This window comes from Pseudophryne corroboree, chromosome 7 (assembly GCF_028390025.1).
Source record: "Pseudophryne corroboree isolate aPseCor3 chromosome 7, aPseCor3.hap2, whole genome shotgun sequence".
NCBI lineage: Eukaryota > Metazoa > Chordata > Amphibia > Anura > Myobatrachidae > Pseudophryne > Pseudophryne corroboree.
In genome coordinates, this window is record NC_086450.1 from 42899520 (window position 1) to 42917260 (window position 17741).

The 17741-nt window shown below is 48.8% G+C and overlaps 1 protein-coding gene across 1 annotated transcript in view; it reads left to right on the plus strand.

Moving 5' to 3' along the window:
* The window catches only part of SLX9 (SLX9 ribosome biogenesis factor), a 265146-nt gene that overhangs the window by 233414 nt on the left and 13991 nt on the right, over positions 1–17741 (plus strand). Inside the window, exon 5 of the mRNA XM_063933085.1 lies at positions 7502–7573. Within this exon, the coding sequence (XP_063789155.1) occupies positions 7502–7573 (72 nt within the window). The remainder of the gene's footprint in view (positions 1–7501; positions 7574–17741) is intronic.

Consider the following 17741-nt stretch of genomic DNA (forward strand, 5'->3'; position numbering starts at 1 on the left):
ACATCTTGTGTTGCCTTTTATGTTTTAGGCTTTTGATGGGGGCAATTCAATTGTTTGAGAGAGCGCGATAATTAATGATTGCCCCTTTGTTGCTATTCAGTTGTTTTGGGCACCCCTTAATTATTGTGCCCAATTAGTCAGAGTTAAGCCATGTATAGCATGGGGACCCCAGAAGTATCATAGCTCAATGAACTAGCTGCTCCTGAGATTATTGGTAGATAATTTTACTTTTAATTATGAAATTATCAGTAATATCTATGATTAAATCCATCATTGAGAGCTTACCAACAATGTGTGTGTGATCTGTTTGGTGGTAGTATTCTTTTTAGAATTATTATTTTTTATTATTTTTGCTGTGTGTATAGACGTGCACTTTTTATCCCCTATATCAGGGGTAGGCAAGTAATTTTTAATGGAGTCCGGATGTGATCTAATTATTTTGATCGAGGTCCAAAAAAAACACAAAATCAAATATCTGGAATGTAAATAATAACAAGCTTTTATTTTATCGCGTACGTGGGGACGGGCAGGCTGCAACCCGCAGACGCACTAAAAAGTGCCTCCCGGCTCCGCCGCCTGGTAGCTGGGTTTCCTCTTGAGAGGGCGAGTCCCCTGGGTGCGGGGACTGGGTCCATTCGGGGGTCCTCCATGCTGTGGTGCGGTGCGCGGGATCCAGTCAGCGCCTCAGCCTCCATCAGTCCCGTGACGCCGCGTCAGCCCGCTCACAAGAGACGTCGCGTCAGCCCGCTCACGTGGGACACCGCGTCAGCCCGCTCACGTGGGACGCTGCGTCAGCACGCTCTGCAGGGGAAGGAAGATGGACGCTCTTGCCTCTCTGCATCATTACAGTGTGAGCTTCCTCCCCCTGCCAGTATCCTGCCAGTAGTAAAGTATTTATAATTAGAGTGAACCGGTCCGCTGTTCTGTCCTTTGCGGTCCGGAGATGGACCGCGGTCCGCCAGTTGCCGGTTCCTGCCCTATATTATTCACTAGGGATGCTCACAAGAAGGGACTTATAAACATGCCAAAGGATTAATGAAAGTCCAGAGGAATTCGAGTTTCAGGCGTCTCAGGATTTTGGCACATAGCGGGGATTTGTTCCCTTTTAAACTCTCCTGAATCACAAATAGAGGAGATGTACTGAGCGGAGGCTATCTGAGTGAGGCATGCACGCACCCATTACACAGGAATGCAGCGTGTTTGTAGTTTGGATGTTACCGGGGAGAGGGAAGATGGTGAGCTGGGCAGAATAAGTACTAGGATGTCATTATGTATACAGTATATATTATATATGGGATGCAGTCAATTTACCTACAATCAAAATCCTGATGGTCAAAATACAGACAACCATTGACCGATGGTCAAAATACCGACATTTAAAATGTCGACAGGTCAAAAAGTCCACATGAGTTTTTCATAATTTTTCCATTGAAACTGACTTGTTCATACTTCACCATCCCAGTGGACCTGGAGGGGGAATATAATAGTGTGCCGAGCGCAGCGAGTCACCGTGCCCGAAGCATGGCGAGTGCAGCGAGGGGACGCGGTACACTTATACGGTGTCCATGTCGAGCTATCACGACATACGCACCCCCCAAAAAAAAATAATGAAAGACCTGCGTCAACTTTTTGACCTGTCTGTATTTTAAATGTCGGTATTTTGACCTTGTCGGGATATTGTTGTCTATATTTTGACCATCAGGATTTTGGTTGTAGGTATTTCATATTGAACCCTTATATATTACACAACCCAACAAAAAAAAAAAAAAAACTTGTTTAGTTGCCAAGGATATTTGAACCTTGATGCGGAATTCAAAAATGGAGGAAGTTCTTTCAAATGGTCTCTAGTTGTTGAGATTAATAAATACCCTCAATTGATGAGGCAGTTAGCCATAATGGGACAGATGTATTAACCTGGAGAAGACATAAGGAAGTGATAAACCAGTGATAAATGCAAGGTGATAAACGCGCCAGCAAATCAGCTCCAATATGTAAATTGACGGTTAGGAGCCGATTGGCTGGTGGTTTTTTCACCTTGCACTTATCACTGCTTTATCACTTCCTTATGCCTTCTCCAGGTTAGTACATCTGCCCCAATGTTTGAACATGGGAATCTACCGGCACATTCTAGAAGGTGAGACACACGAATATTCTAGGTGTTCACTCCGCGATCATTCTGGAGTATTCCCCCAGCGATCAGCCACCCAACCAGCAGGCAGTTGAGCAGTTTGCATTGTCTGTTGTGTTTTTCTTGTTTTTCTGATCCGTGTATATCAAACGTTAGAGGAGATCTCGGAAAACCCACGTACTATTCATTATCGGCACCATAACGTTACCCCAAAATCACTCTAATGCAATATATATGTGTGTGTGTGTGTGTGTATATGTGTGTGTATATATATATATATATATATATATATGTGTGTATATATATATATATATGTACTAGGTGCTTCATCGCGCCCTACGGGCGCTCTTCACACCGTCGGAAGGGGCTACGCCCCCTTAACCCCTGCACGCCTTTCTGGGGTTCAATATATGGAGTATTACCTGCATTCCTAGTTTTGTTAGTGTTTGAATATTGCACAATGATAGGGCGTCCGATGGTGAAGGGGGCGTAGTCCCTTGCAACAGGAAGGGGTTTGGGGAGTGGGGACCGCGGATGGGGGAGGGGGTATGAAGGCGCTGTGGGTGGGGTAGGAGCAGGGGTGTCGCAGGTGGGGGATGGCAGCTGCAGGGCTGTTGCGGATGGAGGAGGGGTTCCGAAGGCGCTGCAGATGGGGAAGGGGTGGGTGCGGGTGTGCAGTGGATGGGGGAGGTGTCCAGGGGGCGCAGTGGGTGAGGGAGGGGTGGATGCGGGGGTAACGTGGGTGGGGGAGTGGCGGGTGCGGTGCTGTTGCGAATGGTGTAGGCGATGCGGATTGGGAAGGACCTGCTGCGTGGGTGGGGTAGGGGATCCAAAGGTGCAGCGGGCGGGGGAGAGCCAGATGCGGGGTGTGGCGGATGGGGGAGGGGCTGCTGTAGATGGGGGAGGGGTTTGGAAGACACTGCGGGTGGGGTAGGGGGTCCGAAGGCGCAGTGGGTGGGGGTGCCACGGGTGGTGGAGGGGCAGGTGCGGGGGATGGGGAGGGGTCCAGGGGCGCTGCAGGTGGTGGAGGGGCAGATATCAGTGCACATAGTCTCTGTGGTAGTTAGTGAGGGTTGGTGATGGTGTAAGAGGGGTGAAGGCCAGTACACAGACAGGCAGTTAGAGAGCAGGATGAGGGTGACAGGGCATAGTGACGGGGAGTACTTAGCAGATATAGGGGTGGGCTACAGGTGTGATGTCACAGTGTGTGTACCTTTGCTCTCATGTGTGAGGTATGTGAGGTATATGTGAAGTATATGTGAGGTATGTGTGAGGTAAGGATGTGCGGGTCGTGGTGGCCACTAACCTCCAGGCTGCTGCTGTGAGATGGTGACTGCAGAGGGAGGGAGCTCAGACCCAGCAGCAATGGGTCGTGGTCAGCATTCCTTCCTGGCCCCGTTCCGCCGCACACTGTCCGCCCCGTCTGACGGGCGTCATTCCTCCATCCTGCATGGCAGCGTCAGCTGCTGTGATCGCGGAGCATAGGTAAGCGTCCGGAGCCCTGTGGGCGGGCAGGCATGGTGTTTCCCTGGAGATGTGCGGCGCGCGTCCTTAGGCTGCAGACGGAGGGAGCTCCGGCCCAGCAGCAATATTGATTAGTGCGTGTCCCGTCCTGGCGCTGTCCCGCTGCACATGCTCCGCACCGTTTGCCGCTGAGCATGGCAGCCCTTGTCTGTATGCTGCAGATGCTGATCTAGCGGTGCCTGAGCTAGCGCCCTCTCCCTGGGGTGTGGGTGTCAGGCGGCAGGTATGGTGTGTAGGTGGGAGAGGAGCTGCGGGCGGCGACTCGCTGCCTGCAAGTACCCTCCATATCAGCGCTGTTCCCCTCCCTGCAGATAGTGTCAGTGGCTGTGGTGTACTTTTGCTACTGGTGGCCAGGGCCGGTGCTAGGGTGTTCGGCGCCCCCCTGCAAACTATGAATTTTGCGCCCTCCCATATTCCTTTGTTGTGCATCGGGAAAAGTGGTGTGGTCTCACAACTAAGGGGCATGGCCACACAATAGTACGCCCATTTAAAATTACGCCACAATGTAGCACAATCTTATTAATCTTATACGTAATGCCCCACCCGTAGTAGTAGCGTCCGTATACGTAATGCCCCACCCGTAGTAGTAGCGTCCATATACGTAATGCCCCCCCAATAGTAGTAGTGTCCTTATACATAATGCCCCCCCAGTAGTAGTAGCAGTTATATGCAATGCTCCCCAACAGTAATAGTAGTGTCCTTATACATAATGCCCCCCCAGTAGTAGTAGCATCCTTATACATAATGCCCCCCCAGTAGTAGTAGCATCCTTATACATAATGCCCCCCCAGTAGTAGTAGCGTCCTAATACATAATGCCCCCCCAATAGTAGTAGTGTCCTTATACATAATGCCCCCCCAGTAGTAGTAGCAGTTATATGTAATGCCCCACAACAGTAATAGTAGCATCCTTATACGTAATGCCCCACCCGTAGTAGTAGCGTCCTTATACGTAATGCCCCCCAGTAGTAGTAGCAGTTATATGTAATGCCCCCAACAGTAATAGTAGCGTCCTTATACGTAATGCCACCCCTGTAGTAGTAGCATCCTTATACATAATGTGCCCCCAGTAGTAGTACCGTCCTTATACATAATGCCCCCCAGTAGTCGTAGCATCCTTACATGTAATGCCCTCCCAGTAGTAGTAGCACCGTCCTTATACATAATGCCCCCCAGTAGTAGTAGCAGTTATATGTAATGCCCCCCAACAGTAATAGTAGCGTCCTTATACGTAATGCCCCCCCTATAGTAGTAGCGTCCTTATACGTAATGCCCCCCCTATATTAGTAGCGTCCTTGCATGTAATGGCCCCCTCAGCAGTGGCGTCCATAAAGTGCGCACACACAGACATACCTCACACACACACAATTCACACATATACACAAACACACACACCCCACCATATATACACACACACACACACACACACACACACACACACACACACACACACACACACACACTATATACACACACGCACACACATTTCTCTCTCACCCTCCACTTACCAAGTCTGGCTGGCCGTCACTGCAATGCTGATTCCACCACTGTTCAGCTGTCTGGTCCCGTGTAGCTCCGCCCCTCTATTCCGTGTAGCTCCGCCCCCTCGTGACGCCGTAGCTCCGCCCCCTTTTCGGGATCCGCACTGCAAAGCACACAGCCCGCTGTCAGAGGTGATTGGGGGGTGGGGGGAGGACAGGCACAGCAGCCGGCAGCTAGTGGCCATCCTCACCTCCTATACTGTAAGGTAGGGACTTGCACCTGACTGCTGCTGGCACTGGGTATGGGGTAGCTCTCTGCAGCAGATGCAGTTGACTCCGCCCAGCTCTGTGACTCCGCCCAGCGTTACGAGCACAGAGTCACAGATTAAGGCAAATATATAGGAGATGTATATATATGTATGTGTGTATTTATATGTATGTATGTATGTGTGTATGTATATATATATATATATATATATATATATATATATACCAAACACAGATCGACACTTATTTTATTGCCGATCAGTCATAACATTAAAGCCGCTGACGGGTGTAGTGAATAACGATTATCTCGTCACAATGTCACCTGTCAAGAGTTGGTATCGTATCGCGATGTTCAGAATCCCCACTGATTTTGATAAGCTTTTTACCCATCGCCCACCACTCCCACGCCTAATCCTCACCGTCCCTTACCTCAGCCCAATGGCGTTTGTGTGTGTCCCACAGCCCCACCCTAATCCTTCCTCTAGTGTCTATACTCTTGACAGAGGGGAATAGTCATTGGAGGCTAGTTTATTTTATGAATCCTCATGTGGCTTAGATTGCTCTGTGACCCGCTGTAGGATTGTATAGAAGAGACAGCACACACTACAATGAATCCTCTACACAATATAAGAAGCACAAAAAAATCCAACACTCCGGTGGGAAGGTTCTGTTACATCCTAACAAGATCTCTTACACACCATACATGTACTCCAAACAGTGTCTGTCTGCCGACATGTATCACTCTCATCTACACGATATCACCCTATCACTCAACTTTTATTCCATTGTATTATGCGTGTATATTGCTATATACTTTCCTAGTCTATCCCTGCTTTTTATATGTTAGTAAATAGCAGCAGTGTCGGTTTGCCTCTTTACTTTGGGGACCATTCGCATTAAATATTTGCGGCTTATTCCCAGGAAAACACACGTTCTTCGTGGGGGTAACCGCCAATATTTACTATCACCCTAATGTATGACTGAGGGACTGCAGCGGATATCTCCAATATATGCTGCGATCCCTCCATTTCCGACTGCAGCTGCAACCCCCATAGGTTTCTATAGGGAACGCGATGGTGTGAGATTTACCAATATCCGGATTGTGAAGCATTCACAAGCTTGGCTACCGCCATCAGAAGATGGCGTAAGCTTGTTGTAGCCTATGGGCCGCACTTTGCATAATTAGCCGGAGACTTCATTTATTATTTTGTTATATAGGTCTTGCAACGTTAGTCTCTTGGTTGCAACGTTAGTCTCTTGGTTACAACGTTAGTCTCTTGACTGGGCTGTAGGTTTGTTTGTAAACTGCTTTTTAATGCCAGATCATTGTTCCCATTATTGCTTTGTCTGCTGTTACGGGTTGGCATTGGGAGAACGGCATTTGGGATCCCGGAGGTCATCATACCGATCCTGATCTCTACAGTGCCGGTGACAAAGGGGGGGTCAAGCGCAACGAATCCCCTTGCGGCTCGTCGCAGGTTTTATTCCCACTCTGACTGTCGGGCTGTCCAGCGCGCGTGATTCCGGCGTCTGTATAGTGGTGACATGACTATATCCCGCTCTTACGACAGGACTCCACAAAATGTGCTGGTCCCAGTGACTTGTGCTAAAATGTTGGTTCTTAAAATAAATTGCTGGGGCATATGCAGGATTTCTGGAGGGGGGGTTTCAAATGTTTGATTTTAGAGTGATACACACACACACACACACACACACACACACACACACACACACACACACACACACACACACACACACACACACACACACACACACACACACACACACACACACACACACACGTTGGCCAGGCTGTGGGGAAGGGAGTTTCCGGGCAACTGGAAACCCGCCTTGTGTTTTCCTATGAATTACATATAGTATAGAGCATGGGGTTTGTAATATTTGTAGGACTTTGTACCAGAGCCTAGGAATACTGAAGTTACCCCAGCAGTGCAATGCACCGTATGCTACTGATGTACGTCTCACTAGTTTTATTCTCCCATATAAACAATCCGCTCCACAAGCCCATTCGTTACACGTGCATGGAATATCTCGTTGCAGGTCAGTTTCTTAATAGCGCTTTCTCATTCTTCTCCTTTCAGCTCTGTGAGGAAGAAGAAGCCAGAGCAAACCGATTACAGGAAAATGAAGCCGGCCCAGAAACGGAAATTAATGTGAGTATAGACCGAAGCACTTCATAAACAGTCCCCATATAAATTAGGATAGGATTGTATAATAATAATAATTTTGTTACAGCACCTGGTTTCTGTGTTAGTAAGTGAAGTCTGTAGGGCTCAGCAGTCAGTAGAGTTCCTTAGTTTGTGTTCTCCTCCCCAATACCCTCTGTATCTTACCTTTCTTTATCTTCTCCTAGGGGAGACTCATTTAGGTGCAAGGTTGGTTTCTTTCCCGGATATCCCGCCTTTCTACTAGTCTGCAAGGTCCCGATGGAACCTCGCTAACAATTGTATCCCACCCCAGAGTTTTAATCAGGAATGATAAATATTGTGGGTGTGAGAAAGGTAAATCAGATCTTTTCTCTCCAGTAGATAATGTGACGAGTGCAGACTGATATTTATCATGTAGAATCATGCTCCACGTTATCTTCTGTTAAGCCAGCATAAAGCAAATATGTTTTTCCATCACCTGCATTTTATTGTGTCTCAGTGTATTTCTAAACTCAAACATAATAGTGTAATGCTGATGGTAAAGCAGATCTTGCTGAGAAAGTCCGTTGCACTCCCAATGCCCTAGGGCAGAGGTTCCCAAACTGTGTGCCGTGGCTCCCTGGGGTGCCTCGGGACACTTGCAGGGGTGCCTTGGATTGGTGGTCCAGGACCAATTCAAATTATTCATGGTCAAAATAATAGGCAAAACCAGTGCTGGTGGCTGCCAGTCATAAAATATGTGGCCAAACAGAAGCAAATCTTGTCCCTCACCGCACAACTGACCCTAAGGATGACATAAACGCGATCTACTTAATGTAATATTTCTTTCTAAATTTCTCAATAAGAAATTTGTGGCCATGGGGTGCCGTGAAAAAAATTCTGATATTCTAGGGCGCCGTGATTCAGAAAAGTTTGGAAACCACTGCCCCTAGGGACAACAGTCATCTTTCCTATATGGGGGGGAGGGAATTCATACGGATAGTAAGACATTGGTGTTTTCTAAAAGGTGTCACAGTGTGCATGTGGTAGACACCATACCTTCCAACATTTAGATGGTTTAAATCTGTACAGGGGGCGGGGCCATGGCTGAAGTGGGCAGGGCCATGGGTAAAGGGGGGGGTGTCCACGGGGCGTGAGACATGTCAGCAGTGACTCGTCTATGGGACTGGCGGCTATTCCTGGGGTCTGCTGGTGCTGCCAGGGAAGAGTGGAAGAAGCTGCCTGACGCTGCCGCAGCATTGCAGGACTCTGTGACCGTGTTCCCGCAGCGCTGCAATACATACAGTATCTGGACACTCCAAAAACCGGTACAGTCTGTACACCCCGTTTTAGCCGGTACAGACATTTTTTTAAAAACGGTACTGTACCGGCTAAAACGGTACAGTTGTAGGGTATGAGGCACTTGCTAAATGTCTCAAAAAGCAGTATACAGTAAACTTACATATAGAATGTATTGAAAAGGTCTATCCCATCTCCAACATGCAGTGAGACTTGGGACACATGTCCAACAGCTCCCACTGCGAGGGAGACCCCGACAGACCTAGTGCTGCACAGGAACAGGACCTGGGTAAGTGTGTGTGACAGCGGGAGTACTAGCAGCAGTTATATATGGGGGGGGGGGGGGCATTGGAGCAGGACAATAGCGGAGGGTAGGGCAGACTTGGGTGACCCTGGGTGTCTTTACTAGTGTATGTACAGTATGTGTGTGCATGTATACAGTACAATGCCCTGTGCTAGGCAAATAACCATGCGTCTCCCCCTCCCAATATCTTATCTTTATTCATATACCCAGTCACACCACAAATTACCACCACCTGTACAGGGGACAAACATTTGCGGGGGGGTTTGTTATTTTTTCCATTGGGTTGTATTCCTCCCTCCCCATTTATTACAGTAAGGTATGAGAGCAGCCTGCATCGGTCACGGGTGAAAACACAGCAGATCAGATCAAACAGGGAGGATAAGTAAGGTGTGTATGTGCAGACTAGCTGAATACCTGTGCTTCGCTACGGGATGAGGATGGTAAATGAGAATTATAGTTGGTTGGAGATCTAGTATATAGGCATATCTTGCTTCCCTGACCCACTTCGTGTGGTGGCCGGTCCCTTTTTTGGTCCCCCGAGGGACGGGACCCTGCTCTTCCCACTATATAACGGTCAGTCTGTGGCTTCTTGCTGCCTCCATTCCCCTCCTCACATCATGTCAATGCCCTGTGAAATTGATTTATTTACAGTTTTTTATATAGCACAGCACATTATGTATCTCCTGATATACTCTGTGCTGGGGGGGGGGCCGTGGTACTTCCACTATCGAACACTCAGTGTGTGGGTTTGTGCTACCTGCATTCCCCTCCTCACATCATGTCACTGGCCCTGTCACATGCAGCCCTGTCCTACCTGACATATTATGCATCTCCTAATATACTCTGTGCTGCTGGGGACCCTCCTTCTCCCACTATATAACTCTCAGTGTGTGTCTTCCTGCTACCTCCATTCCCCTCCTCACATCATGTCACTACCAGTGCCACATGCTGCCCTGTCATCACTGACATATAATACATGTGCTGATCTAGTCTGTACTGCTGGCCCACCCCTACGGATGCTAGTGATGTGTTACCCCCACAGTGTTTGTTCCCAGAGTGTAAGTCATATGTGTACCAAGTTTGGTGCAATTTGCGGGTGTAGTATGGTTTGCCGGCAGTCGGGGTCCCGGCGACCAGCATACCGGCGCCGGAATCCTAACTGCCGGCATACCAACAGCTGGGCGAGCGCAAATGAGCCCCTTGCGGGCTCGCTACGTGCGCCACGCTATCTATTCTCTCTCCAGGGTGGTCGTGGACCCCCAAGAGGGAGAAAAGATGTCTGTATGCCGGCGCCAGTATGGTGGTCGCAGGGAGGCCAGCCGCCGGCAACCTGAAAACCACCCGTAATTTGCTCCAGGCATTTCAGAGTTATGCTGTCTGCTTAAATACTCTGTGCTGCTGCCTCACCTCTAGGGGTGTGTTACCCCCACAGTGTTTGTTCCCAGATTATAAGTCATATGTGTACCAAGTTTGGTGTAAATTGGTCCAGGCATTCCGGAGTTATGCTGTCTCCTGATATACTCTGTGCTGCTGTCCCACCTCTCGAGGTGCTAGGGTTGTCTTACCCCCACAGTGTTTGTTCCCAAATTGTAAGTCATATGTGTACCAAGTTTGGTGTAAATTGCTGCAGGCATTCCGGAGTTATGCTGGAGCATACATATACACATACATACACACATCCAATTGATGGATAGTGACAATTGTAAAACCGGCTCTTAGCAAGCACCTGGGACCTAAGGAGAAGCTACCTGCCAAGTTTCAAGATTGTAGACCTTGTGGTTTGAGATTTCGTGATGAGTCAATCAGTGAGTCAACCTCCTTTTTTGCCTCTGAGGTGATAAGGGACCAGCACAGCTGATGTGGCCTGCAACCACAGTGTCCAGCACTACAGCAGGCTGGCCATAGGTGGAATACAGGCACTGCACAGTATATCATAGTAATAAGTGGTTGTACCAAAACTTCTAAAATGTAACTATATAAATGCAAATTAACACACACACACACACACAAAAATAAATTATATATAACCTCCTGATGAAGTCCTAAGGACTGGACGAAACCTGTTTAGGCATTCCTCCTGTTGGATTGTCCCAGATATTCTGCCGTGATTCCCAATGTTCAGATAAGCTCCACATATTAACCCTAAATGTACATTTTTGTATGCATGGAATAAATTTGTTTTTTAGTAGTATGTCACTCTATATTGTTTCTTCCACTTCACATTTTATTAGTGTCATTGAACGTGTGTATTTCCTGAAGTATCCTTATGGGTTCACTACGAGAATACACTTGGGGAGTGTGTATAAAGCTGATTTAATAAAGGAATTTTTTGCTTCAGCACACAGGGGTTTATTCAGTTTGGATCGCAATCCAACCCGCATTTTCCCAACTGTCTGGAAACTGCGCATTTGCAGAACTGGTCCTGCGATCGCAATTCAGGGATACGAATGCCTCTGCCTGATTGACAGACGGAAGGGGCAGGAGCGGGCGGTGTTGCTGGAGACGGGGTTGTGTCACCCCCATTTTCTGGGAGTGGCCAGGCTAAGGACTGCAACGCTGTCGCAGTTTCCTTGGCGTCTCTAGACTCCCTGCGACTGCAAGCCTGAGTAAGGTCAGCCTTAAGGTGGTCACACACTAGGCGATGTGCTCGTTGTGCGAAATCGCCTAGTGTTTCCCCTCCAGGGCCGGGCCGCCCGACAGCGGGCATACACACTGTGCGATATCACTAATGATATTGCACAGTGACGTCATGCCGAGGCCGGGCGGAGCACGCAGCTTTGGGCGATGAGTCCAAATTGAGCTCCATATACGGCCAAGACCAAGGGTTATTAACGACCCGCTCATCGTCAGCGCCATACACACTGGCCGATATAGTAAACTATATCGCTCACTAGGGGGGAAATGAGTGATATTTGGACTTATTTATCAATGAGTGATACATTTCACTGTGAGCGATAAATTGCACCAGCCAATCAGCTCATAACTATCATTTCTCTGACGTCCTAGTGGATGCTGGGAACTCCGTAAGGACCATGGGGAACAGCGGGCTCCGAAGGAGGCTGGGCACTCTAGAAAGATTTATGACTACCTGGTGTGCACTGGCTCCTCCCACTATGACCCTCCTCCAAGCCTCAGTTAGATCTTGTGCCCGGCCGAGGTTGGATGCACACTAGGGGCTCTCCTGAGCCCTTAGAAAGAAAGTATAGATTTAGGTTTTTTATTTTCAGTGAGATCTGCTGGCAACAGGCTCACTGCAGCGAGGGACTAAGGGGAGAAGAAGCGAACTCGCCTGCTTGCAGCCGGATTGGGCTTCTTAGGCTACTGGACACCATTAGCTCCAGAGGGATCGACCGCAGGCCCAGTCCTTGGTGTTCGGTCCCGGAGCCGCGCCGCCGTCCCCCTTACAGAGCCAGAAGCAAGCAAGAAAAGCGGCGGCAGAAGACACCAGTCTTCACCAAGGTAGCGCACAGCACTGCAGCTGTGCGCCATTGCTCCTCATACACACTTCACACTCCGGTCACTGAGGGTGCAGGGCGCTTGGGGGGGGCGCCCTGAACAGCAATAAAAACACCTTGGCTGGCAAAAATACCACAATATATAGCCCCAGAGGCTATATATGTGGTAAATACCCCTGCCAGAATCCAGAAAAAAAGCGGGAGAATAGGCCGCGGAAAAGGGGCGGAGCTATTTCCCTCAGACACACTGGCGCCATTTTCTCTTCACAGTGCAGCTGGGAAGAAAGCTCCCCAGGCTCTCCCCTGTAGTTTTCAGGCTCAAAGGGTTAAAAAGAGAGGGGGGGCACTAAATTTAGGCGCAATATTGTATATGCAAGCAGCTATGGGGGAAAATTCACTCAGTTATAGTGTTAATCCCCACATTATATAGCGCTCTGGTGTGTGCTGGCATACTCTCTCTCTGTCTCCCCAAAGGGCTTTATGGGGTCCTGTCCTCAGTCGGAGCATTCCCTGTGTGTGTGCGGTGTGTCGGTACGGCTGTGTCGACATGTTTGAGGAGGAGGCTTATATAGTGACGGAGCAGATGCCGATAAATGTGATGTCGCCCCCTGTGGGGCCGACACCAGAGTGGATGGTTAGGTGAAAGGTATTAACCGACAGTGTCAACTCCTTACATAAAAGGGTGGATGACGTAACAGCTGTGGGCCAGCCGGCTTCTCAGCCCGCGCCTGCCCAGGCGTCTCAAAGGCCATCAGGGGCTCAAAAACACCCGCTCATTCAGATGGCAGACACAGATGTCGACACGGAGTCTGCCTCCAGTGTCGACAAGGTTGAGACATATACACAATCCACTAGGAACATCCGTGACTTGATCCCGGCAATAAAAAATGTGTTACACATTTCTGACATTAACCTATAAAAATGGGTTTTTATGTTTGGGGAGAAAAAGCAGGCAGTGTTTTGTTCCCCCATCAGTTGAATGAATGAAGTGTGTGAAAAGCGTGGGTTCCCCCTGATAAGAAACTGGTAATTTCTAAAAAGTTACTGATGGCGTACCTTTTCCCGCCAGAGGATAAGTTACGCTGGGAGATCTCCCCTAGGGTGGATAAGGCGCTCACACGGTTGTCAAAATAGGTGGCACTGCCGTTTTAGGAACGGCCACTTTGAAGGTACCTGTTGATAAAAAGCAGGAGGCTATCCTGAAGTCTGTATTTACACACTCGGGTACTAGACTGAAACCTGCAGAGCGTGCTGCTGCAGCGTGGTCGGTGATCCTGTCAAACATACTAGTTTGCTAACATGACAACATATTAAAGACGTCGTCTTATGTATGAGGGATGCACAGAGGGATATTTTGCCGGCTGGCATCCAAAATGAATGTAATGTCCATTCTGTCAGGAGGGTATTAGAGACCTGTCACTGGACAGGTGATGCTGACTTTAAAAGGCGCATAGAGATTCTGCCTTATAAGGGTGAGGAATTACTTGGGGATGGTCTCTGGGACCTCGTATCCGCAGCAACAGCTGGGAAGAAATATTTTTACCTCAGTTTTCCTCACAGACTAAGAAAGCACTGTATTATCAGGTACAGTCCTTTCGGCTTCAGAAAAGCAAGCGGGTCAAAGCCGCTTCCTTTCTGTACAGAGACAAGGGAAGAGGGAAAAAGCTGCACCAGTCAGCCTGTTCCCAGAATCATAATTCTTCTCTCGCTTCCTCTGAGTCCACAGCATGACGCGGTGGCTCCACAGGTATAGCCAGGTACGGTGGGGGGCCGTCTCAAAAATTTCAGCGATCAGTGGGCTCGCTCACAGGTGGATCCCTGTTTCATTCAAGTAGTATTTCAGGGGTACAAGCTGGAATTCGAGATGTCTTCCCCCCGCCGTTTCCTCAAATATGCCTTGCCGACAACTCCCTCAGGCAGGGAGGCTGTGCTAGAGGCAATTAATAAGCTGTATTCCCAGCAGGTAATACTTAAGGTGCCCCTACTTCAACAAGGACGGGGTTACTATTCCACACGGTTTGGGGTACCGAAACCGCATGGTTCGGTGTGACCATTTTTTATATTTAAAATCCTTGAACACATACATAAAAAAATTCAAGTTCAAGATGAAATCGCTCAGGGCGGTTATTGCAAGCCTGGACGAGGGGGATTACATGGTATCCCGGGACATCAAGGATGCTTACCTGCATGTCCCCATTTACTATCCTCGCCAGGAGTACCTCAGATTTGTGGTACAGGATTACCATTACCAAGTCCAGACTCTGCCTTTTGGACTGTACATGGCACCGAGGGTGTTACCAAGGTAATGGCCGGAATGATGATACTCCTTCGAAAAAGGGGAGTTTTTAATTATCCCGTACTTGGACAATCTCCTTATAAGGGCGAGGTCCAAGGAGCAGTTGCTAGTCGGGGTATCACTATTTTGGAAAGTGCTACAACAGCACGGTTGGATTCTAAACAGTCCAAAGTCACAGCTGGTTCCTACGACACGTCTACTGTTCCTGGGGATGGTTCTGGACACAGACCAGAAATAAGTGTTTCTCCCGGAGGAGAAAGCCAAGGAGCTGTCATCTCTAGTCCGAGACCTCCTGAAGCCAAAACAGTTATCGGTGCATCATTGCACGCGAGTCCTGGGAAAAATGATAGCTTCCTACGAAGCAATCCCATTCGGCAGGTTCCATGCAAGAACTTTTCAGGGGGACCTGTTAGACAAGTGGTCCGGGTCGCATCTTCAGATGCATCGGCTGATAACCCTGTCTCCAAGGACCAGGGTATCTCTACTGTAGTGGCTGCAGAGTGCCCATCTTCAAGAGGGCCGCAGGTTCGACATACAGGACTAGGTCCTAGTGACCATGGATGCCAGCCTTTGAGGCTGGGGGGCAGTCACACAGGGAAGAAACTTCCAGGGACTTTGGTCAAGTCAGGTGACTTCCCTACATAAATATTCTGGAACTGAGGGCCATTTACAATGCCCTGAGTCAGGCAAGGCCTCTGCTTTAAAACCAGCCGGTCCTGATCCAATCAGACAACATCACGGCAGTCGCCCATGTAAACCAACAGGGCGGCACAAGAAGCAGGATGGCGATGGCAGAAGCCACAAGGATTCTCCGATGGGCGGAAATTCATGTGTTAGCACTGTCAGCAGTGTTCATTCCCGGAGTGGACAACTGGGAAGCAGATCTTCTCAGCAGACACGACTTCCACCCGAGAGAGTGGGGACTTCTTCCAGAAGTCTTCCAAAGGATTGTACACCATTGGGAAAGGCCACAGGTGGACATGAAGGCGTCCCGCCTCAACAAAAAGCTATAAAAGATATTGCGCCAGGTCAAGGGACCTTCAGGCGATAGCTGTGGACGCTCTGGTAACACCGTGGGTGTACCAGTCGGTTTATGTGTTCCCCCCTCTGCCTCTCATACCAAAGGTACTGAGAATAATAAGAAGGCGAGGAGTAAGAACGATACTCGTGGTTCCGGATTGGCCAAGAAGAGCCTGGTACCCAGAACTTCAAGAAATTATATCAGAGGACCCATGGCCTCTGCCGCTCAGACAGGACCTGCTGCAGCAGGGGCCCTGTCTGTTCCAAGACTTACCGCGGCTACGTTTTGATGGCATGGCGGTTGAACGCCGGATCCTAAAGGAAAAGGGCATTCCGGAGGAAGTCATTCCTACGCTGATTCAAGCCAGGAAAGATGTAACTGCAAAACATTATCACCGCATATGGCGGAAATATGTTGCTTGGTGTGAGGCCAAAAAAGGCCCCAACAGAGGAATTTCAACTAGGTCGATTTCTGCATTTCCTACAAGCAGGAGTGTCTATGGGCCTAAAATTAGGCTCCATTAAGATACAGATCTCGGCTCTGTCGATTTTCTTCCTGAAAGAATTAGCTTCAGTACCTGAAGTTCAGACATTGTAAAAGGAGTGCTGCATATTCAGCCCCCGGTTGTGCCTCCAGTGGCACCTTCGGATCTCAACGTGGTGTTGAGTTTCTTAAAATCACATTGGTTTGAACCACTAAAAACCGTGGATCTAAAATATCTCACGTTGAAAGTGGTCATGTTATTGGCCTTGGTTTCGGCCAGGCGTGAATCAGAATTGGCGGCTTTGTCATATAAAAGTCCTTATCTGATTTTGCATATGGATAGGGCAGAATTGAGGACTCGTCCCCAGTTTCTCCCTAAGGTGGTATCAGCTTTTCACTTGAACCAACCTATTGTGGTGCCTGCGGCTACTAGGGACTTGGAGGATTCCAAGTTACTGGACGTAGTCAGGGCCTTGAAAAAATTATGTTTCCAGGACGGCTAGAGTCAGGAAAATTGACTCGCTATTTATCCTGTATGCACCCAACAGACTGGGTGCTCCTGCTTCTAAGCAGACTATCGCTCGCTGGATCTGTGACACGATTCAGCAGGCGCATTCTGCGGCTGGACTGCCGCATCCTAAATCAGTGAAAGCCCGTTCCACAGGGAAGGTGGGCTCATCTTGGGCGGCTGCCCGAGGGGTCTCGGCTTTACAACTTTGCCGAGCTGTTACTTGGTCAGGGGCAAACACGTTTGCAAAATTCTACAAATTTGATACCCTGGCTGAGGAGGACCTTGAGTTCTCTCATTCGGTGCTGCAGAGTCATCCGCACTCTCCCGCCCGTTTGGGAGCTTTGGTATAATCCCCATGGTCCTTACGGAGTTCCCAGCATCCACTAGGACGTCAGAGAAAATAAGAATTTACTCACCGGTAATTCTATTTCTCGTAGTCCGTAGTGGATGCTGGGCGCCCATCCCAAGTGCGGATTGTCTGCAATACTTGTAAATAGTTATTGTTAACTAAAGGGTTATTGTTGAGCCATCTGTTGAGAGGCTTAGTTGTTTTCATACTGTCAAACTGGATATAGTATCACGAGTTGTACGGTGTGATTGGTGTGGCTGGTAAGAGTCTTACCCGGGATTCTAAATCCTTCCTTATTATGTCAGCTCGTCCGGGCACAGTGTCCTAACTGAGGCTTGGAGGAGGGTCATAGTGGGAGGAGCCAGTGCACACCAGGTAGTCATAAATCTTTCTAGAGTGCCCTGCCTCCTTCGGAGCCCGCTGTTCCCCATGGTCCTTACGGAGTTCCCAGCATCCACTACGGACTACGAGAAATAG